This window comes from Cynocephalus volans, chromosome 8 (assembly GCF_027409185.1).
Source record: "Cynocephalus volans isolate mCynVol1 chromosome 8, mCynVol1.pri, whole genome shotgun sequence".
Taxonomy (NCBI): domain Eukaryota; kingdom Metazoa; phylum Chordata; class Mammalia; order Dermoptera; family Cynocephalidae; genus Cynocephalus; species Cynocephalus volans.
Window position 1 is genome coordinate 131,302,599 of NC_084467.1, and position 27,019 is coordinate 131,329,617.

The following is a 27,019-nucleotide window of genomic DNA, read 5'->3' on the forward strand; positions in this document are numbered from 1 at the left end:
TTATTTAAAATTTGATTTGTGTGCTAGAGTAGAGCAAGAATCTGCAAACTGTGGCCTATGGACCAAATCTGGCTCACTGCCAGTTTTTGGAAATAGTTTTACTGGAACACAGCCACCCCTGTTTATTTACTTATTGTCTATGGCTGCTTTTGCACAACAGTGGCAGAGTTGAGTAATTTCAGCATAGACCGTGGGGCCTGCAAAGCCTAAAATATTTACTATCTGGCTGTTTACGTTAAAAGTTTGCCGACCCTGTGCTAGAGTATAATCTAAGATTGCTTTGTAAATGCTGAAGGAAATGCAGTCTGGTTTGCCAAATGTCAGTTATTACTGACAAGATTTTGTTTTTAGTTTGACATTTGAAATTTTAAAAATTCCCATCAGAAAGAAATTGGATGTCATGGGTAAAGGAGGGGAGGATAAAACAGTTTCAGATATCCAGATTTTTTTCCCCTCAGTTCTTTATTTACAGACAGTATAAGCATTTAAACATTTCATCAGTAGCCCTTTATTTGTCTTTGTATGTCAGAAAACTGCTGAAAATTCGAATATGATGATTATCAACTCTTTTAAAAGAGGTATCCAAAAGAAAATATGCGAGAGTTGAGTATTTTTTTGCTAATAAAATTGCACTGGGTCTTTTAGGAAAACATTTTCTCGTGACCCTTAAATGTCTTTAAAAACATGTGCCAGGAATTCATCATAGCAGCAGACAACACACCCAAAATACTGAACTACAGTTTATAAAGCCAACTCCTTCTCCATCATTTTTTCCTTTAGTTTATTTTCTTTTGATTGCCAGTTCACATTTCTCTGGTTTCTCATTTGGAATAAATGACATTTACCATCCCTCTAGTTGCTTCACCCAGACTTCAGTTTTTCTTCTGCATTTCCCTGCCCAGCAATTTCATTCTTTTGCCTGAAGATGAACTATTTTGCAAGGTTTCTGACCTTGTCATATAAGGAAGTTTTTTCGACCCAGCTTTGATAACACGGTATGAACAACTCACGCATAGTTGCTAGTACTTCCACATACTGCATTTTCATCAGTCATGCAAACTGCAAATAGCAGCGTGGAAAGGGAGGAGTTTTAGTGTTTGAGTCTTCCTGAGTTGAGACTTGCCCACTGGCTGCCTCAAGTATACTTTCTTCCATCGAATGTTTGCAGTCCCAGAGAGAACTTAGAGTACATGACACTCTAAGGAAAAACAATAGCATTAACAAGTGTCTGTTTTTGTTATTGCCATTTCCTAAATGTATTAGTAGGTGTACAATTTCACTGGATTTCTTTTTTTTTTTTTCAATTGTCTTTGTACCTATGATTGAAAACGGTAGTTGGTCTATGACTTTTGAGGAGGTAAGTTTTTTTTTAATCTATGTATGTCTGTAATATCATCGTCTGTCTCTTTGAAAAATGCAGTATCCTCCTCCCAAAAGTTACTAACCAAACTTTCTCAGCTGTACATCTCCTACGCAAGAGGGGAGGGAACTAATGAGGAAAGATGTTGTCTGCTTTTTGTCCAAATGTTGTAAGTTGTATGAAATAGAATATGTTTCAAACAGTGCGAAGTGGTTTTAATGGTTATGTAAGCAGTGTCTCCAGTAATCTTTTCTGAAAGGCAAGGGAAGCGATTTGCCTGTTTTGTTTACAGGCTCTGAGCATTCAGCACATCTGCTTGTGCATAGTTAGAGCATGTGAATATCTCTGGGCTAACAGAGGTTATCAGGGCTGACTGTAAGTCTCTCTCCCGTGGGCAGCCCTTCCCAGCATTTCAAAATGAACTGAGCAAGGTTTCTACCTTTCCCAAGCCCACCCAAACTTAACTTTCTTCTCCTATCTAGTATAAAGGCAAACTTTTTCTTGAATCAGTCAGTTCTGAAAACAGTTTTAGTTCCTTGGGAAGGGCTGGAAAAGACAGCCAGCCAAGCACCATAATCTCTGTTTAACCCTTGGTAAGTGTGGGCAAGTTCTTTATAGAAAATCCCCATCTCGGTAGCAGTGTCTCAGTGCAGCACTCAGTAGCACTCAGTGGCACTGGAGGACTCACGAGGACAGCTTGCCACCCCCAGGTTCATACTTTGGAGGATGATACTGCATTTTTGGCCCGTAGCTTGCTTTCTCACTTGTCTGTGAGTGCAGAGCAGGAGTCTGACACTTTCCCACTGTGCTGCTTGCTTTGCAGACACTGAACTGAAGCTTCTTGCTGAGGCAAAAGCCAATAAGCGTGCCCCCTAGGCTGTTTTGCTTTTTAGGGACCCTCAGACACTCAATTTCTCCCAAATTTTCTCCGCCCCTCCCCTCCCCTTTTAGCTATGTATCTACAAGGGTTCGAGTTGCAGCACTCATTGTAGTGAGATGTTACCATTCAGAATTGCAGCTGAATTGTAGCCTCTTTCTTACATAACATATCCTTTTTCAATAGTTAAGTAGCTACCTGGTATGTTTTAAAATACTTGAACCAAGTACTTTTCCACAAACATCATATGACTTTACCTGGAGGTTACTTTAACTTACTTCTAAGCATATAACTGTAACCTGAAAAACTGGTAGCAACAGCATTTTTACTTGTGCCAAATTAACGTAATGTAAATAAGTGTTGAGGGAGCTTTTTTAGTACCTAGGAGTTCTATAAGTACAGTTTCAGTAGAAATAGGACACTTACCTCAGGAATAAGTATTGAATGAGTCTTATTTTGGTTTCTTGAAGGTATTTTATCAAGAAATGAAAAAAATCTCATCCCCGCCTAAGCAGTCTGCACTGTGAAATGCGTTGTGTTGACATTGTGTTGGGTATTTCTGCTCTGTCCTGGCAAGGGGGAAATTTATTGAAAAAGTTTCTGAAACTTTTTTAAAATCTAAGTTTTCTACAGTCTGTAAGTTGTTTCTACAAAAGGTGTGATAGATATATCAGAAATAAAGACTAACTCTCCATCCCCTATTTCTAATATAGGGTTAGTTTGGCGAAGATTGAAATGTTCAACTGTAGAATCCCTGGCTTTTTAAAATATATATTTTAGTCCCCACATTTATCATGCTTCTGTGGGAGGGTGGACACTCTATAGATTGAGGGAAAAGACAGAATTGGGTGAGTACAAGTTGCCCCTACAAGTACATGCACTATCTTTTCAGGAATATCTGGGAAAGCGTTCCTGGCAAGGCAGCGCTTTTGAGGGGTTACGTTGTATCTTAGTCAGGAAGGAAGATCCAGTATGGTTTTGTGTACAATGTGACCTAACAGGAGTGGACTTTAAACAATTTCTTGTTTTGGCATTTTATCCCTTCCAGTGGGATTGAAATTCTGAATTGCTTTTTTTTTTTTTTTTTTTAAACAAAACTTTTAAAAAACTCCTATTACAAATATATTACATGTTCATTGTAGAAACCTGGAAACATTTTAAAAAGACAAGGGCAACAATAAAAATAACCCAGTACCCACAGTTAATATCTGTTATTTATATTGTTATAAAATCAGGAATTTTCCAGTTATTTATATATTTTTTTTCTTAAAAGGTAGCATAAGCATTTCTTCTGTTATTAGGTATTCCTCTAATATTTTAACACTGAGTAGAATTCTATCATGAATTTATCTTAAAGTATCTAAGTGATTTGGAATTGTTTTTATCTTTTTAGTAGATATCTTTTTCAGGAATATTTTGACATTCTCCCGCTATCCTGAAGAAAAAGACAGGAAAGGGCCCTGGTGGCGGGTTATAGTCAAAGTGCAAGTTCGTCCTTTAACTTCTCGGCTGGCCTTCTTCCCTGTTTATGCATTCTCTCCCTCCATGAAAGTCTTGTTAGGCTTTGCCCTTACCATCTGTTTGTTAGCCTTCTTTAAAAAAAAAAGAAAAAGAAAAAAAGAGATTAAGTTCTTTTCTTTCTATATAACAAACACCAGGTTGTTCTATAGAAGATAAAATTAACTTCACCCTACCTAATATGCTATGATACACTGTCTTCCAGAACTTATATTTGTCTTCTGGTTTTGCATCACTGCTTGGTCTGAGTTTTTGCCACCCTTGCAGAAACATTTTTGGTGTAAATCTGAAAAACAGGAAGTTCTTATCACATTGAAGTCTTTCCTGTCAGCTCTCTTTCAAATCTATAACTGCTAACAGTAGCAGGGAAAGCACTTTTGATTCTTTGAAATGGAAGACACTAAATTGCTATTCTGAAAATGTGTGAACATACCAAATTCATAATGGCTACTTAAGGGGAGACCTTGCTTCCTAAGCATTAGCGACTTGGTTCTTTCAGCATATAACTTTGTTTTGGATTTTTCCTGGGAATCAAGGGGGAACAACCAGCTCAGTAATTTTCTTTTATGCAAAATCTTTTAATCTGAATTTTTTAAAAAACCAAAACAAACATTTAGTGAACTTATCATAAGGACTGTTGCTCTCACTAACACAAAAACAGGTATTCAGAAAAGTAAATAACATTCTTACTCAAAGAATTAAAATGTCAGTTAATAGCAAAGTGACCCCACTTCTACCCGACCCCTTATCCCCACATATCTTGATTCTTGATTTAGTGCTCTTAAGTATACTCAATTAATTTGAACCCCAATATAGGAAACAGTTTGAAGAAATGTCTAGTGGTGTTCCCCGTTTCATCCTCTGTGTCTTGCAGTTTCTCTTAAGATCAAGGGTGGGACTGCTGTGCATGTTTCAAACAAAGAACTGCTTGTGTCTGTGTCTATAGGAAACCCTCACAAGATTGGGGGTATGTTTGGAAATTTGCTCCTTGTGGAACATTTTTTATAAAGAAGCTCTGTCTAGAGGGCTTACGAGACCATTGTAAGTTTCACTGGGTAGAGTACGGCATCTGCACCGCTAGCTCAACTCACTGTTGTTTCCCAGACAGCAATCCTGCCTTCCTGCGCCACCTGCGCCTTCTCCTTTTTACACCTTCGAAAGTTCACTTTGTTGTTGTTGCTTGTTTTTCCTCACCCATTCCATTTGTTTCTGCCAGTATGTCTAGGCACTAATGTCTACCTCTGGCTGTTGCTCTTTTTCTGCAGAGGGAGAACCGAAGATTACAGGAGGCCAGCATGAGGTTGGAACAAGAGAATGATGACCTCGCCCATGAACTAGTAACCAGCAAAATTGCTCTGCGGAATGACCTGGATCAGGTAAACCTGGCATTCACACAGTGATGACTTCCTCAAGGGCGAGGACCAAGTTGCTGTTTTTTTTTTGGTGGCAGCTTGCCAGTACTGGCATCCGAACCCTTGACCTTGGTGTTACAACACCACGCTCTAACCAACTGAACTAACTGGCCAGCCCCGAGTTGCTCTTTACTGTGGACTCCCCAGGCTCAATCTGTTCTTTACATGAGTGAGCTGCGTGACAATGAATAGGTGGGTGGCAGGTGGGAGGGGACTGTTTTGCTAATTGGTGAGAGTGGAAAATGCAAGCTTTTGAGAAAGGGTTGGGTCATTTTTAAACAGCATGTGTGATATACTTTTTTTTATACTTCCAAACTTCTCTGGTGTCTCTTCTCTTTATCAATATTTTTCCTAAACCAAGGGCTGCCAGCATAATTACCTGAGGATATCAGTCACCAATAGGAATGCCACACTAACATTAGTCTAATGCTTTTGTTCCAGTAAGAATTCTCATCTATAATAAATGTGAAATTTTATATGAAGCACATACATTAAGAGTTGGTTATTGGATTAACAGGCATCTTAGTGGCTAAGAGCCAGACTGCAGGGGGGTGAATCCTGGTATCACCACTTACTAACCATGTGACCCTGTGCAATTCTTAACCTGTCTATGGGTATAAAAAAGTGCCTACTTCATAAGGATGATGTAAGAATTAAATAAGATAAGGCATTTCAACAATATATGTTCAATAAATGTTAGCTGTCACTAGGAAGACCTTAAATTGTCTATTTTCCCTGTTCTTTCCAACTGTGCTGACAGTCTTAGGACTTACTGTTTCCTATTGTTGGCATTTTCAGAGATAATTGGCAACACAGAAGCAGTCTTGTGCAGATTTAAAATTATCAGTATTTCCTGACTTTTATAAAGTAGATATTCCCAGCAGATGGTGCAGGGTCAGAAAAAACTGAGACACACACACTGTTGAGTCTGTAGAAAAAAGTCATTCTCTGTGCTATAACTACGCATTAACAATGTTTAAAATACAAAACCATTAATAACATAAATCTGTTTAGATGTTTAAAATTGAAGGATGGCTAAAATGGTCCCTGCTACAATTCCTTTTTCCCATATAAACAGCTGATTTTGTAGCTCAAAAGTTTTAACCACAGTAAGATGGGAGACAAGACCACTGTTAAGGAAAATAAAGCTGATGGGCAGAGGAGGAAGCTGAGGGAGTCAGCACTGAATGGAGTTTGAAAAGAAAAAGCAGCCCAGAAAATGATTTTTAAAAAAAATTTTTTGGCCCTTTCGACTGAAAACCCCATTCAGCCAGCCCATTTGGAAGTTGTTCGAAGTGGTTTGAAAAATGTGTGACTAAGAGAGACAAAACCAAGGCAGGTAGAGGGATCCTCATTCAGTCATGGCCCAATTTAGCCTGCCTCAGCTGTTACATTTTTGTATTAACGAGGCTATCATGGTAAGTCAGTACTATAGGGAAAGTCTTGGTTCCTATTAGCTTACCAAATGGTCTTGACTCACACTTGATTCTGCCATTTTGAATCTTTAATCCATTAATTATTTTCTTAATATGGCTAACTACATGAAAACATTTCAAACAGTTGGTCTCAGTGGGGATGCAATAAAATGAGCTAAAAAGAGGTTGAAAGACATTTGGGAAATATATCTGGTAGTATAAAAGTACTTCAGAAAGTTCATGGAAAATTTTAATTAAAAGATAATATGAATCTTTCCATGAGCTTTTTGAAGTCCGCTTGTATATACTAAGCCTTTAAAATGTTTACGCCAATAATAAAATTAAATTTTTATTGAGTCACTACCATGTACCAAGCACTATATATAGCAGTTTATAAGCATTATCTCATTTAATCTTAACCTCCCATTTTGTGAATAAGAAGACACACACACCCACACACAGAAGCTTTCTGACTTGCAAAGCTATTCTGAAAAAAAAAACTAAAGATTTGGTAAAAAATGTATATAAAAGGTTTACTATAGTGTTACTAAAATAAAAATAAGAATTAATGTGTATATTTAATAGTAGGGAAGAATGGTGGTCTGTCTGTAAAATGTCTTTTTGTTTGTTTAAAACAATGGGAAGATAATGATATAGTATTCTTTTTTTTTTTTTTTTTTTTTAATTTTTTTGTGACTGTCCTATACGGGGACCTGAACTCCAGACCTTGGTGTTATAACACTGCACTGTAACCAGCTGAGCTGACCTGATGTATTTTTTAAAAACAGTAAATCTGTCTGTAAACAGTAAACTTTTGTAATGTTTACGTCTAAACTGCAAGAGCTATTGCGTGGCATTGGGTCATCCTATAAGGAAGAGAGACAGACATACCAAGACAGGAAAAAAACCCACAAGGAAATATATTAAGATGTTACTACTAGGTATCTCTGAGTGATAAGATTAAATCTAATTTTTGTATTGACCTTTATACGTTTTTCAATTTATAGAAGAACCTGAAGTTACTTAACCACTCTTGGTTAAGTAATAATGAGCATTATAACTTTTAATAATCCGAAAAATAATGTGCATTATAATGTGTTTATTGGGCGGGCCAGTTAGCTCAGTTGTTTAGAGCGCAGCCTTGTAACACCAAGATCAAAGGTTCAGATCCCCGTACTGGCCAGCCACCAAAAAGGAAAAAAAAAGTATATTATGTAAGAATATAATATTAAATCATATGCATAAAACTTTTAATATTTTTAAAAAATCATTTCACTATCAGGAGAATCTTTTTTGTGGATCAGTCTGGATGACTGCTGTTATGAGTGCTCCTGAAATAATTGAATATGGAGTACCCAGGTACTTCATGTGGGTACCAGATCAGTTCCTGACGGAAAGATCCCATCACTCCTTCATTCCTTCTGTCTCTTCTTCCCTCCCTCCATTCCCCTTTCTCTGTCTTTTAAACAAAGTAAATAAGACCTGGACCCTGCCTTTTGGAGCTTATTATCTAGATGAAAAATAAAAACTGCTATTTCTGCATATTTCTTGTAACTTCTGATTTTGCAGTTTCTACCACAGTGGGATTCATTTGCCTGGCAAAAAGCCGTCCCTGCAGTTCAGGTGTCCTGCTCCCAGTCTTCAAGCAAGGGCATCAGCCTGAGGGTGGGCTCACTGGCTTTGCCCTGCCCTCACCCAGTTTGCCCAGTACTTTTCCATTCCCAGCTTGTCAAAATCAGATCTCTTAATTAAAATAGCAAAACTTTGGCAAACACTAAAAAACATGAAAGCAGATTGTATTTGAGACAATATGTAAAATGAACAAACACTAATTAGGTAATTAGGTACTTTTTAAAAATAAGTCATTACTCTTGTCATTTTGGTGCTGACTTCAGGCTTCCTGGGCACCAAAGGCTCTTCAGATTTTCTCTGAAAGAGCCTTTTCTTCTGACAGCTCACCCTCTCTCAGGCTGAGGCATTAGAAATGAAAAAAATAAATAAATAAAACATCTGCATTTCAGTTCCTGTTGCTGCCTGTTTTGGGCCCTTCCTGTTCTTCTGTGTTCTCAAAGATCACAAAAGAAGAGATACAATTGTACGTTCTCACTGAAGGCCACTTCTAGGTTCCTCTAACCATAGTAAATTCTGTTAGACCAGCAGCTACAGGTAATAAGTGGTAAATTATTTTGTTTTGTTTTAAATTGAACAACTGGCTTGGCTAGTTCTTTCATAGATCATTTCTGAAGAGCCTCATCTTGATGTTGGAGTTGAGCCTTTTGATCCAGTTATTGGTTGACTCGTGATTAAATCACATATCGCAGCACTTGTTTCTCTCGTGGGTGTCACAGAAGCCCTAGACTACAATTAGAACGTTCACTGTCAATCAGACATTGTTAAGACAATGGTAAAGTTATCAGAAGACTTAATAATGACAGCGTTCCACTCAGTCTTATTAGTAAATTATGGTGAAGGTTTTATAATTTGTGTTCAAAGATAGAATTTGTGAATCTATCTGTTTAGTGTTATGTTCTTTTAACATTAAAGATCATTTCTACTTAAGTGAGGTATAGTGATTGGCTGTGCGAAGATCCAGAAGATCCTTTTTAGGGGGAGACCCCAGTTTTCAGACCCAGTCCTATGCTGATGAGCAGAAGAATTGCTCCCTCTTCACTATTAACATAGAGGCGACATTTTGGATGAAGCTTCCAAAGAACTGTGGGACTCCTCCCATACAGGTCCCACAATATGATAACAGATGTAGGTGAGGTTGCCTTACCTTAATCTACTGAAGACTCTGAAGCAGGAAATGTGTAAATGAAAATAATATGTCCTCTCAGCATAAATATTTAGGAGTTTTTTAAAAAATTTCCTCAGGGAAGTTTTTTTCCCCTTTTCTTACAGAGGTTTCCAAAACTATAAAAGAGCTAGATACACTACAGATCCCAAGAAGCTTGTTACTGTATAGGATTAACTATTCAAAAGTTTATAAAAGGCTTAGATTTTAGATGAATCTCTCTTTAAGACACCAAACTTGTAAAACATTTATTTCAGCGTGTTATGATGTGTATTATAAAAGGATTATTCTCTTCACAAAGTGGAAACTGCTCGGGGGACACTGTAAAGGGGTTAACTGCAGTTGTCTTTATTAGCAGGGTACAAAGATTCTGGCCTAGAACTTGAACCAGTGGGCTGCACTTACAGGGACAGATTTGGTTAGATCTTTAAAAACATTGAAATGATCAGTACAGCTGCTCTTGATATGCCACTCTGTGACCATCTGTCACAGACTTTGAGGAAGGTCTCCCTGATTTGTGGGTAACCTCAGTCACCTGGCTTGCAGCTCTAGAATTTGCAGTTTTGAGCATCTATAATCGATATCAAGATATCTTAAAATTAAGTGAATATTTAACTTGTGTATATTGCATTTTTAAGTTCACATCTAATTTTAGTATGTTCATTTGCTATATAGATTTTCCCCCCTAAAATATAATGCATTGGAACCAATTTTAGAGTCTTAAAGACTTTTAAGGGACTTTTTAACCTTAACTTACCTGACAGTTCCAAATGATCTACAAAAGAGCCCTAAACCCTGGACTAGGGGCCATCAGAAACTAGAAGCTCATGAGAACAGAGGAGCTGGATGCACTTTCTCTGCCAGTGCCCAGCAGACTGTGCTGGCCTGGCCATCTAGATGTGTGGGAAATATAGCAGGACACAGAGGCCACCTGGCCAGTTTTCACGATTGCTTGGATAACATTTTGCTGCTGTTGGCCAGGGATAGCTTCTTCAATAGCTGCCTCTCCTCTGCGTCTGGGTTTTCTCTGTTGAATTCATCCTGTGGTCTTCTGCTATCTCTACTCCGCACAGTCTACTTGTGCAGCAACCTAGCCACATTCTCTCATTCAGCAAATACTTAGGGAGCACATAGTCTTTACTCGGCTCTGGGCTTGGTGCTGGGCATATACTGATGAACAAAAGAGATGGTTCCTGCCACCTGGAGGTTAAGGTCTCGTGGGCAAGACAAATAAATCCCACATGTCATTTGTTATTAACAGTGTTGTCAAGGGAAATATGAGGGATTTAAACGGGGGACCTAATTTAGATGGGGGTGAGTGGGGCAGGGCTCAGTCAGGGCATGCGTTTGCAGTGTGAACTTGAAGTTAGGACCTAGAGGAGAAGTTGAGGGTCCTGGAGTGTAAAATAGACATTAGCTAAATTAAATACACACAGTCACAGTGCTTTCAGAGTTAATTTTGGCTCTGTGTCCAAGTTAAAACCATGGTGCTTTCTCTGAGTTTTTCCCAGCCATTCTAGAAATATGGTCTTTTCTGCCTTGATTCCTGGTCCATACTTCGGTTTTCCTCATTGCTCTATCAAAGGTTTTTGGTGTTAATTTCTCTTTATTTTACTCACAGACCTGTGCGAGTGGCCTTATGGGCCAGTTTACCTCCTCTGGTCTTTGAATTTTCTCACCTAATCGTTGTCCGTGGATCAGACATTGTCCATGTCTGTCCACTTATCTTCTGAACCCACCCACACACATCACCAGTTAGACACTTCTATATGAGGCTCTACCACTTCATCAGATCCATCTACACAATGAGTGCTGTTGTGACATCTAAGAACATGTCTAAGAAGCCTTTGGAAAGTGCATGGACTTTAATGTATTCAAATTTGAATTCAGATCATGACTCTGACAGTAGATGTGTGACCCCAGTTTATTTTATCTCTCCAAACCTCACTGTCATTATCTGTAAAATTATTTATTGTATGAGGATGAGAAATAATGTGTGCCTAGTGTCAGGCACATGGTTGGCATTCAGTGAAAGAATCCACCCCCTGGGTGAGCTAGGAGGGAAAAGAACGGCCTGTAGTAATTTTGGAACAATAACCAGAGACTGGTTTTGGAGAAGGTGTACACACAGTTTCTTCCCCTTCTTTATGACTGCGGTCACCCTTATATGCAGGCAGAAGACAAGGCAGACGTGTTGAATAAGGAGCTCCTCTTGACCAAACAGAGGCTGGTGGAGACTGAAGAGGAGAAGAGGAAGCAAGAGGAAGAGACTGCCCAGGTAAGAGACATGCGTGGGCTTTTCTTCACACAGGTATATTGGTAGAGAGTTGATTAACACTATGAAAAAGAAGTAAAATTAAATTTGTCTAAATCAAGGGTGATGTTTAAAGCAGTTAATGTAAGTAGTTGAGTCGTGACATTTCTTTTGAAGGGTGTTAGAAGAGGAGGCAATATTTCTACCCTTGAACAGCTTTTAGGAATTTGCCTTTCCTGAAATTTTAGCAAGAGTGTTGAGTTTTCTCTAAGTTTAGTAACGTGAAATTACGATCCAAGAGCTTTGACGAATCTGCAAACTTCGTGCCGTATTTCTAAGATAATTGACTTCTCCGAAGGAGTTGATGAGCCCTGGGAAACTGAAAGCCTGCAGAGATCTCTGCTGGGAGCTGGCCACATAGCCTCTCCCTTAATCAGTCACGCTTGATTTTCCTGCCTCACGCCTTAGAAGAGCGTTCCTGGCAGAGTTCTCAAACCTATTCCTGGGGGAATATAAAGACACCCTTTGGGAACCAGCCTTGAACTGGTAGCCCTACACTCTTCATGTGAGTTGTGAGACTGATCAGCCAGAAGACCCACCATGGCAGAGGAGTACAGGACAGGGCAGAGGGACCTCTCCACCCGAGGTGGAGCTCCTGGCTTCCCTAAGGAAGAACAGGCTGTGTCACCAAGGTTCTCCACCCCTGTCAGTCCCAGCCAAGGGTCGGCACAGATTAGATTATGGGTTAGATTTTATCACAAATGACTGAACTCTACTGCCAAGAGCTTATTTGAATTTTACTAATATAACTAACTATTAAAGTGAGGAAACGTCTTAAATCACGATTAACTTATTTTAATGAGTTTCTGAGATTTCAGTAATACTAAATATAAAACAGAGCATAAAGAATTTCAAAAACCTATATCCAAGCAACCAGAAAAAAGTTCCAGTCAAGTTACACATGGAGGAATGTGTCATTTAGCACCCTCCAGGGTTTATAAAAAGTGTTTTATGATTTTTTTTTCCCCTTGGAATCTGATGAAATGAGTCTTTGGCATTTACAATAGCCCAAGATTTTTTTCTACCTACTCAAAAATTTTCAGGGGCTGATTACCCAGTTTATGGATTATCTAGGCCTCCTTCCCTCCCTCTGTCTGTGTAACTTGTTTTAATCCTTATGGGACCATTGTGAGATAGGGATTATTCTCCTAATTTTTAGATGAGGAAACTATGGCTTAGGGAAATTTAGTTACACTTGCTCAAAGCTTCTTTGCAATCTAAGTCTGTCCTAAAGTCAGTGAAGCCTATTGCAGCAGAGTGGAAGGTTATTATGTCCTTAAATTATGTAAGAAAGAGAATAAAAACTAATATAACAGCTAAGTTTGAATCAATGTAACCTACAAATTGCTTTTAGAATTTTAGAATCTAGTAGATGTGAAGAAATTTAGAAATCTTCTAATGATAAAGAACCCAATTATAAATTGCACTAGTTTAGGCTGGCCAATTAGCTCAGTTGGTTAGTGTGGTAGTAATAACACTATAAGGTCCAGGGTTCAATCCCTGTGGCTGGGCACAAAATAAATAAATAAATAAATAAATAAAATATATGATTTTTAAAATAAAAAATAAGAAAATAAATAAATTGTGATAATTATGAACTAGCAAGTACAGAGTAAACCCCACTAATAATTTAGGGTGTTGTAGTGCAGAATTTGTCCCTTTGTTCTAATTGTGTACTTAAAGAATAACCAGAGTTGTTTTTTGTTTGATTATTTGTTTGGTCCGTAACTTGGCAGAATTGAATTCTTTCCTTTTTATCTCATAGCATGTGAGCTTTTTCATCAACTTAACCTTCCCCTGTACCTAGAATTCTAGAGCTGCTGGGCTACAAAAATAATTGTGGTTTTAAGTATAGCATTCGTAATTTAGCATTTCAGTGACTATAACAAGTACCTGCATTATGTGTGACTTTAGCTCCTTCCAAAGTCACCGTTTCTTTAATCCCCGAGTCTCCTGTCCTTCTCAAGAGCTTGTCTTCCCTCATCTTTCTCTGACTGCATTTTCAAAAGCCTCTTGTTCCTGCCTTCTGAGAGGTAACAGCAGTAACAGAAGGGTACTATGAATAAGAAAGCCTAAAATGTGTTTTCAGTGATTTATAACACAGCATCAAGAGTAACAAATTTAGCATGCAGTGTTGACTTGAGGTTTTGTTTCAGACTCATAAGGATAAAGATAGCTTCTGATTGGATACTTATTTAGCAATATGTTTAGAAGTAACTAGCAACGTAAGCAATTTTATAATAGCGTTGCTCGTATGTCTTATACTTTACAGGAAAGAAAGTGAGATTTCTGCATCTCTGGAGATGACTACATTTTTCAAATTATCAATATGCAACTTCAGTGAAGAAAATTTGTATAGTTGTTACCATTGTCATTGACTCTGAATCAGGCAGACTTGAATATACATGTTTGCAGAAATTTATTAAGATTTTGGCTGAATCCTGATGTTTCTCATTCTCACTCTTTCTAGCTAAAGGAAGTCTTCAGGAAACAGCTAGAGAAGGCAGAATATGAAATAAAGAAGACTACAGCTATCATTGCTGAGTATAAGCAGGTAATGTGCCACGGTGGTTTTTGTTGTTATGAAAGTAATTATTTTGTTGTTGTTGTTTTTCTTTGGGGAAATAAAAACATTTTTGTTTTTAGAGTTTCCAGAACAGTTTTCCAGATTTATTAAATGTGTTGGTTCACTCTCTCCTCTGAAATAGACAGTAGTTGGCCATGCTTGCTGATAACTTCCGAGGTCTAATTGACCAAAACAATCTGTTGATTTTTTACAATGTTTGGTAGATTTAGAAGGATGGGGAACCTTATTATTACCATTGAGGTCCTATTTCTGCCTTACTCAGAAGCTAATTTCCAATGGATCACACTAGTGACATTTGCTTCTTTACAAAGTTTAGTGATTATATTAAATAGCAATAACTAGAGGACCAGTATGTCCTTTCCTGTCACAATAAAGAATGTGGGCACTCTTTTTCCCCCATGCCTATGTGGCCTTAGCCACTACAGGCTAGTACTAGCAGGAAGCTGTCTGTTGTGAACCTTAAAATGCTCTTTTATTTATTTATTTTATTTTATTTTATTTTTTTTGTCGTTTTTTCATGACCGGCACTCAGCCAGTGAGTGCACTGGTCATTCCTATATAGGATCCGAACCTGCGGCGGGAGCGTCGCCGCGCTCCCAGCGCAGCACTCTACCGAGTGCGCCACAGGCTCGGCCCTAAAATGCTCTTTTAACAGAGGGCTCACTTTCCTTGAGGGTGTTTCTGTCTCCCTGTTCCTCCTGTTGGCCAGACATGGCAAGGACTCCTCACTGCTGAGAGACCCTGAGTGGACTGTTCAAGTTCCAGGTTTCCAGAATTGAGGCACCATATGCTGTCTTTTGGTCCAAGGACTTCCCTGGGATCTTCTGCTTCACACCAGACTTTGAAGTCTGATACTTCTTGTATTTTTAAAATGTGTTTTTACGCTTATAAATGAAATTTGTGTGTTTGTGGAAAATTAGAAAAGTGCAGAAAGCCCCAAAGAAAGCAGATCTCCCTTAATCTTGCCAACTAGAGATAATCTTTTTAATATGTTGGGTATACACTGTTGTTATATAAGTAAATAAATATAAATAAAGTTATTATATATATAAATAGATGCACTGTATTGTTCATCCTATCTTTTGGAACTAGCTTTAGATCACTTAATATAGTGTGAACATCTTTCATAAGGAGTCCCCATTCATGGAAGATTGCTTGGAAATAAGACTTTAGAGCCACCTTCCTCTTTTATGATGATCAACGTATGTTTATTCAATGCCTCCTACATGTGAGGCTTAATAATTGGGGGAACAAGAAGATGAATTAACTTAGTTTCTCTCCTCTAAAAGCTTATCTTGTAATGGGGAGATAATCCTTACATGCAAATGAGAGGAAAGGGAACTTATTACATGTGGAAATGAAGAAACCCTTCCTGGAGAAGGGATGATTTGAGCTGTGCTTCAGAGGCTAAGTGAGACTTAGAGATGGAGAAGAAGAGGATGGAAAGGTGGAAAGAAGGAACATGCAAAGGTATAGACGTAGATTAGTGAACAGAAAAACATCTTATTTGGCAAGAAGTACAGAAGAGGAGCAAAGGAATGTTGAGGCCCAGATCAGGGAAGTTCTTCAGGGTTAGGCTGAGAAGTTTGGATTTTTATTTTGTTTGTAGTAGGAATTTTTGAGCAGGAAAGCAAACTGATCAGGGACATATTGTTAACACTAATCTGTCCCAGTGAAGAATGTGGAACCAAGTAGAGAGATCCTCAGGCAAGGACATAGACCAGAAGGAGGCTGATACCAGAGTCTAAGTGAGAAGAGATAGGGCCCTGAACCAAAATAAGTAATAGTGAAAATGGAAAAGACAAAGGAAGATGCTGACAGTGTTCCTAAGATTTTGAATTTGGGTAACTAGGAGAAGGATGGTTAGACATTAACCAATACAAGGAACATTAAAGACGTCGTGCTATGGAATTTTCCATCACTGCAAGTGCATTTTTGTCATTGCCTCATTATGCCATGGGTGGCCACCATATGCAGCACTCTTCAAATAGTCCTTGGCACTTCAAGTAATGTAAAAGGCAACACAGACCCATCTGTATGAAGATAATTAGGATATAAAACATAATTTAAATGCATTCTGTAGTTGGAATTGGCTATTATTGGCTGTATTTCAGAATGCTTTGGTTTATTTAAAAGGGTATGTGGTTTGCAAAAACTACCAGGGTGATCCTTTCTTCAGTACAGTCCTGGGAACTAATTGTTCTCCAGGTTTGGATCTGCAGAAATTGAAAACAGAATTCAACAAGCAAGCCCTGGTCTCCAGAGCTATTTTTGAGTAGAGACCAGGATTTTAAAAAATGTCTGTTTTGATAATAGAGGTAGACCATATATGTTTTTAGCCCAAATTGTACTTTAAAATTTGAATCCTCTGTTTTTTCATCCATTTTTCTAAAAGAAAAGATTCTTATTTCAGTCAGTGGATTTGAACATACAACATTTTTTAGGTAATTTTTTCCTTTTTTTTTTTTTTTTTAAAATTTTATTTTGTTGATATACATTGTAGCTGATTATTGCTCCCCATCACCAAAACCTCCCTCCCTTCTCCCTCCCCCCCTCCCCCCCAACAATGTCCTTTCTGTTTGCTTGTTGTATCAACTTCAAATAATTGTGGTTGTTATATCTTCTTCCCCCCCCCCCCGGTTTGTGTGTGTGTGTGTGTATGTGTGTGTGTGAATTTATATATTAATTTTTAGCTCCCTCCAATAAGTGAGAACATGTGGAATTTCTCTTTCTGTGCCTGACTTGTTTCACTTAATATAATTCTCTCAAGGTCCATCCATGTTGTTGCAAATGGCAGTATTTCATTCGTTTTTATAGCTGAGTAGTATTCCATTGTGTAGATGTACCACATTTTCCGTATCCACTCATCTGATGATGGGCATTTGGGCTGGTTCCAACTCTTGGCTATTGTAAAGAGTGCTGCGATGAACATTGGGGAACAGGTATACCTTCGACTTGATGATTTCCATTCCTCTGGGTATATTCCCAACAGTGGGATGGCTGGGTCGTATGGTAGATCTATTTGCAATTGTTTAAGGAACCTCCATACCATTTTCCATAGAGGCTGCACCATTTTGCAGTCCCACCAACAATGTATGAGAGTTCCTTTTTCTCCGCAGCCTCGCCAGCATTTATCGTTCATAGTCTTTTGGATTTTAGCCATCCTAACTGGGGTTAGATGGTATCTCAATGTGGTTTTGATTTGCATTTCCCGGATGCTGAGTGATGTTGAGCATTTTTTCATATGTCTGTTGGCCATTTGGATATCTTCCTTAGAGAAATGCCTACTTAGCTCTTTTGCCCATTTTTTAATTGGGTTGCTTGTTTTCTTCTTGTAAAGTTGTTTGAGTTCCTTATATATTCTGGATATTAATCCTTTGTCAGATGTATATTTTGCAAATATTTTCTCCCACTCTGTTGGTTGTCTTTTAACTCTTTTAATTGTTTCTTTTGCTGTGCAGAAGCTTTTTAGTTTGATATAATCCCATTTGTTTATTTTTCCTTTGGTTGCCCGTGCTTTTGGGGTCGTATTCATGAAGTCTGTGCCCAGTCCTATTTCCTGAAGTGTTTCTCCTATGTTTTCTTTAAGAAGTTTTATTGTCTCAGGGTGTATATTTAAATCCCTAATCCATTTTGAGTTGATTTTAGTATACGGTGAGAGGTATGGATCTAGTTTCATTCTCCTGCATATCGATATCCAGTTATCCCAGCACCACTTGCTGAAGAGGCAGTCCCTTCCCCAGTGAATAGGCTTGGTGGTAATTTTTTCCTTTGAAAACTCTTATTTGTACCTGTTCCTAGTACTTGTTAGCATCTGATCTCGGAATCAATAATAATAATAAGATTTCATATTAAGCACTTAGCATTTGCCAAGTGCAGTACTAAACCCTTTACATACATTTTTTTCGCTTGATTATCATAGCACAGAACTTTTCAATCATGAGGAAACTGAGGCTTAGAAAGATTAATGTACTTGTCCAAGGCCACAAAGCTATAACGTAGTAGAACTGGACTGGCCTTAAACTCACATGTGACACCAGCACCTACGCTTTAATTTCTATGCTGTGTAGCCAAACTGCTAGATATGTATGAGTTTTAGTTTGTATTATTTTCTGCTCATTTTGCTTTATTCACTCTGCCACTTCTTAAAGAAACTTTTGTGACTGAAAAAAGAGACTCTATGGCTATAGACAGAAGAAGTTTTTGGTTCAGAATTTTTGTCGTTAGACTCTCAGCATAGTACCTTGTACAAAGTAGATACTCAGCAAAGATTCTATTGGTTGATTCCAAGTGAGGCCAGGAATTCTCTGGAACTAGTCACAGAAGGCTGATGACAGACAGAAACCAAATGTACCCCATGTATGTTTCTACTAATTGAGAGTTGTGCTGTACACATGGAACTCTCAGGGTTGTCTGCTGCTTGTTTCAGAAATGACTGGCACTTGCATTGCTGCTCATCTGCACAATTTCTTCTGAGATCAGCTACGCTAGAGTAATATATGAGTTGATAAAGTTATGTGCACATGCTGTTTTATAGTAAAAAAAACCTCCTTTCTTTCCTGTAGATCTGTTCCCAGTTAAGTACCAGGCTGGAGAAACAGCAAGCAGCCAGCAAGGAAGAGCTGGAAGTGGTAAAGGTGAGATGTGAAATGGTGCTGGGGTATACTTTCATCCAAATTCACATGGTTTTGTGAGTTCCTAAAAAATTCCGCTGTCCCGTTCCCCCCCCCCCCCACGCCCAATTTTGAATGAAAGGATTCAGGAATTATGGAGAATAGTATACCTCTCTTCTGACTGGGATGTGACCATCTTCCCTGCCACCTGAAAGGTTATGCTCCCATAAATTGTATAGGCTGTCAGAGGCAGTAGCAGGAGAAGAGGTGAGGTTTGAGCACTGTCACAAGAGCCAGGTAGCTTTGGATGAGCCTTGCAGCTTTCTTGAATGGCGGCAACCTGGGAACCTGTGGCAGCCCACATCTTTCTGTGTCTGAATTGATGTGGCTTCAGTTTTGGACTCAGTAGGATCATCTATCACTCTGTTGAACAGTAAACACCATAGAACTTAGTTGAAAAACACATGTTAGGTAACTGATTATTCCACCAAATTTTGAAAGAAAACCTGTAGCAGTCCTTTATATGCTGCCCCCTTGTGGTAAAACTCATTATGTTGATGCTCTACTTGAAAAAAGTCGTGGCTTATTCTATAGAAACAACAGTAACCAAATGGATATTCTTAAGAAGCAGTGTTGGCACAGTCAGCTCTTAGGACCAGAGTTACAAAAACTGACATCATCCTATTTGAATATATTCAGGTTTCATACTAATAAATAAATGTGTTCTAAGCATATAATTTAACAACTTTGAAAAGTTATTTAACCCTATAAGCTTTATCTTCTATAAAATAGAGATAACATTACCTGTCTCATACAATCATTTTGAAGATTAAAAAGATAGTGTGTGTAAAGTGCTTAGATTAGTACCTGACATATAAGATCTTATATACAACAAGTGTTGTTTTTTTTTCTCATTTCATGTTATAAAACATCAATCTGAGATTATTAGTGAGTATAGGGTTGGTGGTCTCCTTCTCCAAACCTGCTAGAATTTGAGGTTCATATCTTCCTTTTTTGGTTTACATTTGCACTTCTTTCAACTTAGCATTTAGCATTCTTTGTATATTGTAGGGACATTGACCAAGATTCAGTTGATGAAGTATCATGTCATGAAAGGGTTAACTAGCCTAAACTGAAATCTTTATGGAAATAAAAATGAAACAAAAGTATCTATCAATCACTCAGTTAAGGTTTTATTGAGCATTTACTGTGTGCACAGCAGACTGCCATTCTGTTATAGAAGTTACACATGAAAAAGAGCCTAGAATTCTCCCGCAGGACAAGTTACATATACACACACGAAATATTTAGGAAACAGTTCGAGAGTGCTGAATTGGGTCACACTGACAGAGTTGTACTAAAAGTAAAATCGTAAGAACCAGAAGCCAAAGAAGGCTTTATGGAGGAGAGTGGACTAAAGCAGGATGGGTAGAATTCAGTTAGAGAGGACGTTCTGGAAGAAACACTTTGAGCAAAGACCCAGACATAGGAATAAGCATTTCAGTTTCTCATTAAGGAGACTGGTATGATTAGAATATGTATTAAGGGGGCTGGGCTGGTTAGTTCAGTTGGTTAGAGCTCAGCCTTATAACAGCAAGGTGAAGGGTTCAAACCCCATACCTGCCAGCTGCCAAAAAAAAAAAAAATTAAGGAACAGAGGAAAATATTGGATGAAAGGCTGTGACATTCAGGAAGAGGAATGTGAACTTGTTTTAGCCAGAATAAAGAACAATTACTAACATTTATTAAGCATTTACTGTGTGTACTGTTCTAAGGCTTTACAAGTATTATTCATTTATCCCTCCAACTACCCTAGAAAATAAATAGACACTATTTTTTCTTCTCTTTATTGATGACAAGGCCCAACACAGGTAATTCATTTGATCAAGGTTACACCACTGGTAAGGAATAGAACCAGGATTTGAACCCAGGGGGTCAAACTCTTTAAGTCCTTACCTGTAGCCATTAGACTATACCAGCTCCCCTTTCTCCAGTGCTACTTCCTCTTCATCTCATTTGGTAAGATATGATAGCTTCTAGTTTCCCCAACTTTGTGGAATAACCTTCCTCTTTTACGACCACCCATTCAGTTCATCCTCTACACTGTAATCAGGTGAGTGTTCCCAGGTATAAATTTGACTGTATCACTCTATGTATCAGTTTAAAATTAGATTGGCCACATATAGGAACCCCAAAATAACATTGGCTTAAACACAAAAGTTGTTGATTATCTCATGTAAAAGCAGTGTAGGACTAGAAAGGTAGATTCTGGTGTCGGCAGTGACCAAGCTCATCAGTCTCTAGTGACCCACATCCTCAGCATGGGCTTCCATCTTCAAGGTCACCTAAAAGTCAAATCTGTCAACTAGAGCTTCTACCATCACACTCATACTCCACAGCAGAATTTTTGGCTAAAAGGAGATGCAAGTATATAAGGGCCTCAGTCCAGCTGGGTGAGTGCTCTCTACACAGTCTTCTCAGAAGTTCCATACCACACTTCTGCTTCCATGTCAGAACTTAATTTCATGACTACTCCTATCTTCAGGTGAATCTGGGAAATGTCAGCTTTTATCTGGACACATTGCCAGCTCAAATAAAATCAGGGTTCTGTTTCTAAAGAAGAAGGAGAGATGGATGTTGGATTTTAGCATATGGTAGATACTGCATTTTAGCATGCACCTCCATGAAGCTTATTGCTCTGTCTCCAACATACAGCACAGGGTTCGGTGGAGTGAATGCATGCATTTTCTGTAGGACAGAACCAGAATTGGGTAGCATGGTATTTAAGGGCCTTTATAACCCTGGCCACAGAGAGCTCTTATCTCACTTCTTACCCTCTCACTTACTCTCTGCTGGAGCCATTTCAGATCTTTTGAAATTCTCTGAGGTGCAATATCTTTGTAAGCATTTTCTCAGCTGAAATGTTGCCCTCCCTTTTATGAGATCAGTCTATTTGTTCAAATGATTCAACCTAATAAAATTGCTTACCCAGCTTAGTAAACTTTTAATCATTTAAGATCCAGATCAAAAGCCATTTCTTTAACGTTTAATGTTTAGTTAACAAATACACAACAAATATTGACAGCATGCCTATTTTGTGCCAGTATCTCAAGTAAGAGACTGACAATTTTTTTTTTTTTTTTTTTTTTTTGTCTTTTTCATGACCGGCACTCAGCCAGTGAGCGCACCGGCCATTCCTATATAGGATCCGAACCTGCGGCGCGAGCGTCGCTGCGCTCCCAGCGCTGCACTCTCCCGAGTGTGCCACAGGCGCGGCCCGACAATTTTTTTTTTTCTTTTTTTTTAATGTGTCTAATGAATATTAATCAGGCAGAACTTGGAAGAGTATATTATGGGTGGGATAAGAAAGAAGCTGGTGGTGACTGAGAACGTGACTCTTAGGGATTCAGGCCTGGGATGGGAAGAGCTTGACATGTCAGAGGAAGTTAATGATCATCTGGATATGGAATGAAGGAGAAGCTAAAGAAAAGATGACACCAAAATCTTCAGGCCTCAGTGGTGGAGACATGCACAGACATGCACGACAGAAGTATGGTGGAGAGTGACTTTACGTGCGTGTGAAGAGAGGAGTATAGGTACAGTTGTAGATACACTGGGCTTGTTGTAACATTAGGACATTAGAACAGAAATAGTGTATAATATCTTTTATCTCTAAATTATTTTTTGAAGAGATTTTAAGAAAACAACAGCACTGTTGTCTTGAAAACAATTGCTATTCAGTGCTGTGTGTGCTTGATTGGCAATCCAGGCATGTGGTGGAGTTAACTTTTATTACCTCAAACAATAATGATCATCTTTGCTGAAAGATGAACAACAGGACATGTACTTGTTGCAGGGGTAGATTCAGGTTAGTCGTGATGACCTTCCTCAGTCTACTGTAGGCAAGTTATTTAAACTCTGAGTTTCTTCATTTATAAAGTAGGGATGATAATAGTGCCAACTCGTGCAGTTGCTCTAGGATTAATGAAATACTACATCGAGAGCATATGATATGGGGCTTGGCATCTAGTAAGAGTAATGGTAGCACAAAATTTCTAGAACAGATTTCAAAGAGATGTGATAATGCTTTTTATTCCTGGGGCCTTTCTAGAGACACTTAAAGAAAAAGGAGCACCTGTCTTGGATAGTTGGGTTTTGTGCTGACTGTAACCATTTTGCTTACAGCACAAGAAAAACAATTACTGTCAGAAATGGGCCTGTATTTGATGACAATATGCAGGGTTTTAAAAAAATCATATCACATTGTTTCAGGAAGTGATTTAGCCTGTGAAACAGAGTCTGATGTTGGTTATCTCTTTTGGCTATTTCAGGGTAAAATGATGGCATGCAAACATTGCAGCGACATTTTCAGCAAGGAGGGCACTTTGAAACCAGCAGCCATAAGCCGAGAGGACCAGGGAATTGAAACGGATGATGAGAAGGACTCGCTTAAGAAGCAGCTGAGGGAGATGGAGCTGGAGCTGGCACAAACCAAGCTGCAGTTGGTGGAGGCCAAGTGTAAAATCCAGGTTGGTGGTGTGAAAAAAAATCAACAAGAAAAAATAAACAGTTAGTGGTCTGGGACAGCCTAGTCCTTCAGAATATACCTGTCTGCGTCAGAGTCATGTTACTCTATCTGCTTGTACATTTTGTACCCACTAATGTGTCCTGCATAATCGCAATTTACATCATTTATTTTTAAACATTGATATAAGCAAACACGTAATTTGAAATGAAATTTTAATTATTAAAATTTTATCTTGTGAGAACTTAAGCATATGCTTTTTAGTTTACCCTGAAATTTTTTGCTAAGATCCCTTCTCATTGAATTTGGTCACTTTGGTAGCTGATCTTGAAAATGAAAGTCACACCCTCTGCTGTTTCCACCTTGACAGTTGAACATTGGCTGACACCCATTCTTTTCTTTAGAGCTTCTTTTTATCTTCAGCTGATTTGCCAAATCCCTTTTCCCATTATACCCTCTGTATTGGAGGGTAACATAATTAGAAAAATAGTCCTGGCTTCTGATGGAATGTTCCTCATTTCCTTTTTACCAGTGATCCCTACCCACCACCATGTCCTGCCATGGCACCGATATATGTCACACTAGTGATCCCCAACTATTTGTTCTGGACCTTGTACGTTCTCAGGGACAAGGGCCACGACTTTGGAACTGGAACTCATTCATGCTTACACTATCAGGAAAAATACAGTCCATCGATATATTTACATTTATTTATGGTTTTAAACATGTTACCTTGGGTTGCAACCTAAACCTAATTTTGGACCTAAATTGCAGGGGGTAAAAAAAGAATACAATGAGTTTTCATTTCACTATTCAGAGAAAGCACAGATTCTGGGTTTTAGTGGTGACTCTTTTAGATCTAAACTTATTACTTGCATTAAGAAGCCAGTTAAATCTCTCTTGGGTTTTGTGGGAGGAAAACTATGGCCGCATAGACCTGGGATTCTGAACAGCTGTACTTTAATTTTTTTTGACAAAGAGAAAATACTTATGTAACTCAAATTATTTTCTTTCTTTAATTAGGAACTTGAACATCAGAGAGGAGCCCTTATGAATGAAATCCAAGCTGCAAAAAACTCTTGGTTTAGCAAAACCCTGAACTCTATCAAAACAGCCACAGGTACCCAGCCACTGCAGCCACCACAGGCCACCCAGCCACCCAAAGAGAGCACATAGTTCTGGCCTCACCCAAGCACAAGAGCACAAGGATCAAGGCAATGGAAACCCAGGAGGATTATTCCTGGTGTCCCTTTGAAGGAAAGTAAAGGAGACCAGAAAGCAAGCCAGAATCTTTCAGTAGCTGTCACTCTTTCTTGTATGACACTTTTCAAAGGGATGTTGTTTAAACTGACCTGATTTGTGTTGAATACCTATTTTCCAGCTTCTTCATGGAAGGCCATGTTCAGACCCATCATAGTATTACACATTATTTTATATGCCTGATGTTTAGTTGGAAATAAGTAATTCAAAACTAAACGCTTTTTATTTAGAGCTAATTATTCATAATTATTTTTATCTTACATAAAAATGGAGACATCTATTGTTCTAAGGTTGAAGTGATAGGAAAATCTTTGTCACAGCAAAAACACAGCAACAATAAAAAATTGAAACCTAAACCTCTTAACTTTTCAGGATTTATTCAGATAAAGCACACTGTGGGGCCAGTCATGACCACTGTCAGGATTCCTCCTGAAAGTAATTCCCAGGGTAGCGATAATCCTGTCCAAAGGAAAAACAGACCAGGGGTTGAACAGTCCCCAAAGATAATTGGTTTATTTTCATTTTCTGCTGGATACATCTGGAAATGAAGTGCCAAGAACCATGGACTAGACGGATTATTAAGAATATACATTATGTAAAATTTTGATAAATGCAGGATAAAATAATTTGGCCTTGGTATTCTAACAGATCCTTTTAAGAATGCCACATGGGACTTGCAAGTTTCTAAGGAAGCCTAAATATGAACACAGATGTGATTTCTGGCAAATGTAAAGGTGGATATTACAAGTTGCAGACTTAGGGAACCTTCACCAGAGAAGCACAGAAAGGCCCAGGTTCAGCATTGTACTTAGAGTGGAATACAGAACCAGCAACAGAGTATTTCTTTTAATGTTGACATATACTTGTTAGGAAACACTAATATACTTTAACTTCACTAAAGGACATAGTATTGAAATGGGAAATAGAGGTCAGCTTCACATCATCTTAGTTTAATGTTAGGCACCTTTTCCTGATATCTGTAGCTCCCTAAAAATGTGCCCTTAGTACCCCTATATGAAGAGATACAAATGCATTTGTAACATTTTTGATTGAACTGAAAACCTTTATAGAAATACTTCATGGAAAGGTAAAGCTATTGTTTAAAAGTTGGTGGAAATATTTTTTCAATTATATTTAACATGTCTGTATATAGTCATTGCAAAATTAATTTTCCCATTTTATTCCCATTCTATTTTGGAGGACTCTGGTTTTTCAACACCAATCAAACTACTTTCAGCTATCTACAATAACGTTTATTTATACTTAACCTTAGATTCATTATTGAACATAGTGTTTGCAAAGGATCTTAAACTCTGTAGTGCCAGAGTGATTCTCATCTGTGCCATATGTTGTAATTAAAAGTAACACTCTTAGAAGAATCAAATAAGAGGCATCTCAACCCCAGAAGGATGCACTACAAGTTGCTCATGGTGGATCCTTTCCTTTAAAGTGATCTTTAAGCTTGAAAAAGTGAAATCCCCTTCATCTGTATTTATATCATCTACAACCCATAAAATTGATATGGTTGTTTGTTATCTGTTACACTCATCAAATAATACTTTTCTTACAGAAATTTTTTTTTTTTTTTGGTTCTAATGTCTTTTATCATAAAATTAATTTCTTTTTACTAAAAAGGAAAATAACCCAGCATTCCAGGTGTCTGTGTTGACGTTAACATTCCTTACATGGTTGTTTAAATAAGCTAATAATTTTAAAAAATATAATGAATGGCTAGAAAATTGTATCTTCGCACTTGTTTCTGTAAATCATTTAGTATAGTCTGTTAGCTTTATTTGTACTTTATGTTTTGATTCCAAGAAGCCCTGTACAAGTCACCTTATTAATTGGCCAGCTAAATTAAAGATGCTCTTTTATGTTGTGAATCTCATAGCTCTGTTCAGAGAGCTCTTAAATTCTAAAAATAAGTTCATTCCACAGAATGCCTACATTGTATAATTTTCCTTAAATGGTAGGTGAGGGAGAAATAGAATGGCTCTAGGTCAAGTTCTTATCTGTAGACCTGGTTCAATTTCATAGTCCATTTATTTTTTTTCTTTAAACAAAATCACCAAGTGCATATATTCCAAATGTTTGATAAACCTATCTTTTCAGTTTTCTTTTAATTCTTTCAAAGGATTATGAAGGCAAAATATAGATTTTTTTCTTCTCCAGTCCCAAGTCATACATGGGTATGTCTGTTGGTACTATAAATCTAAACTGTCCCTCACTGCTATACCTTTAAGTTAATAGCAATAGTAAAGATTGGAAAGAAAGAAAATTCAAAATTTGGTATATGATATGATTATTTATACAATATGTTATAATAGCAATATTCCAAATGACA

General features: G+C 38.0%; 1 protein-coding gene across 10 annotated transcripts in view; it reads left to right on the forward strand.

The window, feature by feature from the left end:
• The window catches only part of RABGAP1L (RAB GTPase activating protein 1 like), a 646,375-nt gene extending 621,474 nt beyond the window's left edge, over positions 1-24,901 (forward strand). For all 10 annotated transcript variants that reach the window (XM_063104460.1, XM_063104464.1, XM_063104465.1 and 7 more), the window contains 6 exons: positions 5,021-5,131; positions 11,550-11,654; positions 14,161-14,244; positions 18,843-18,914; positions 23,222-23,419; positions 24,439-24,901. In XM_063104460.1, coding sequence (XP_062960530.1) covers positions 5,021-5,131; positions 11,550-11,654; positions 14,161-14,244; positions 18,843-18,914; positions 23,222-23,419; positions 24,439-24,591 — 723 coding nt within the window. In that variant the 3' untranslated portion in view covers positions 24,592-24,901. The remainder of the gene's footprint in view (positions 1-5,020; positions 5,132-11,549; positions 11,655-14,160; positions 14,245-18,842; positions 18,915-23,221; positions 23,420-24,438) is intronic.
• Positions 24,902-27,019: the final 2,118 nt, after the last annotated feature.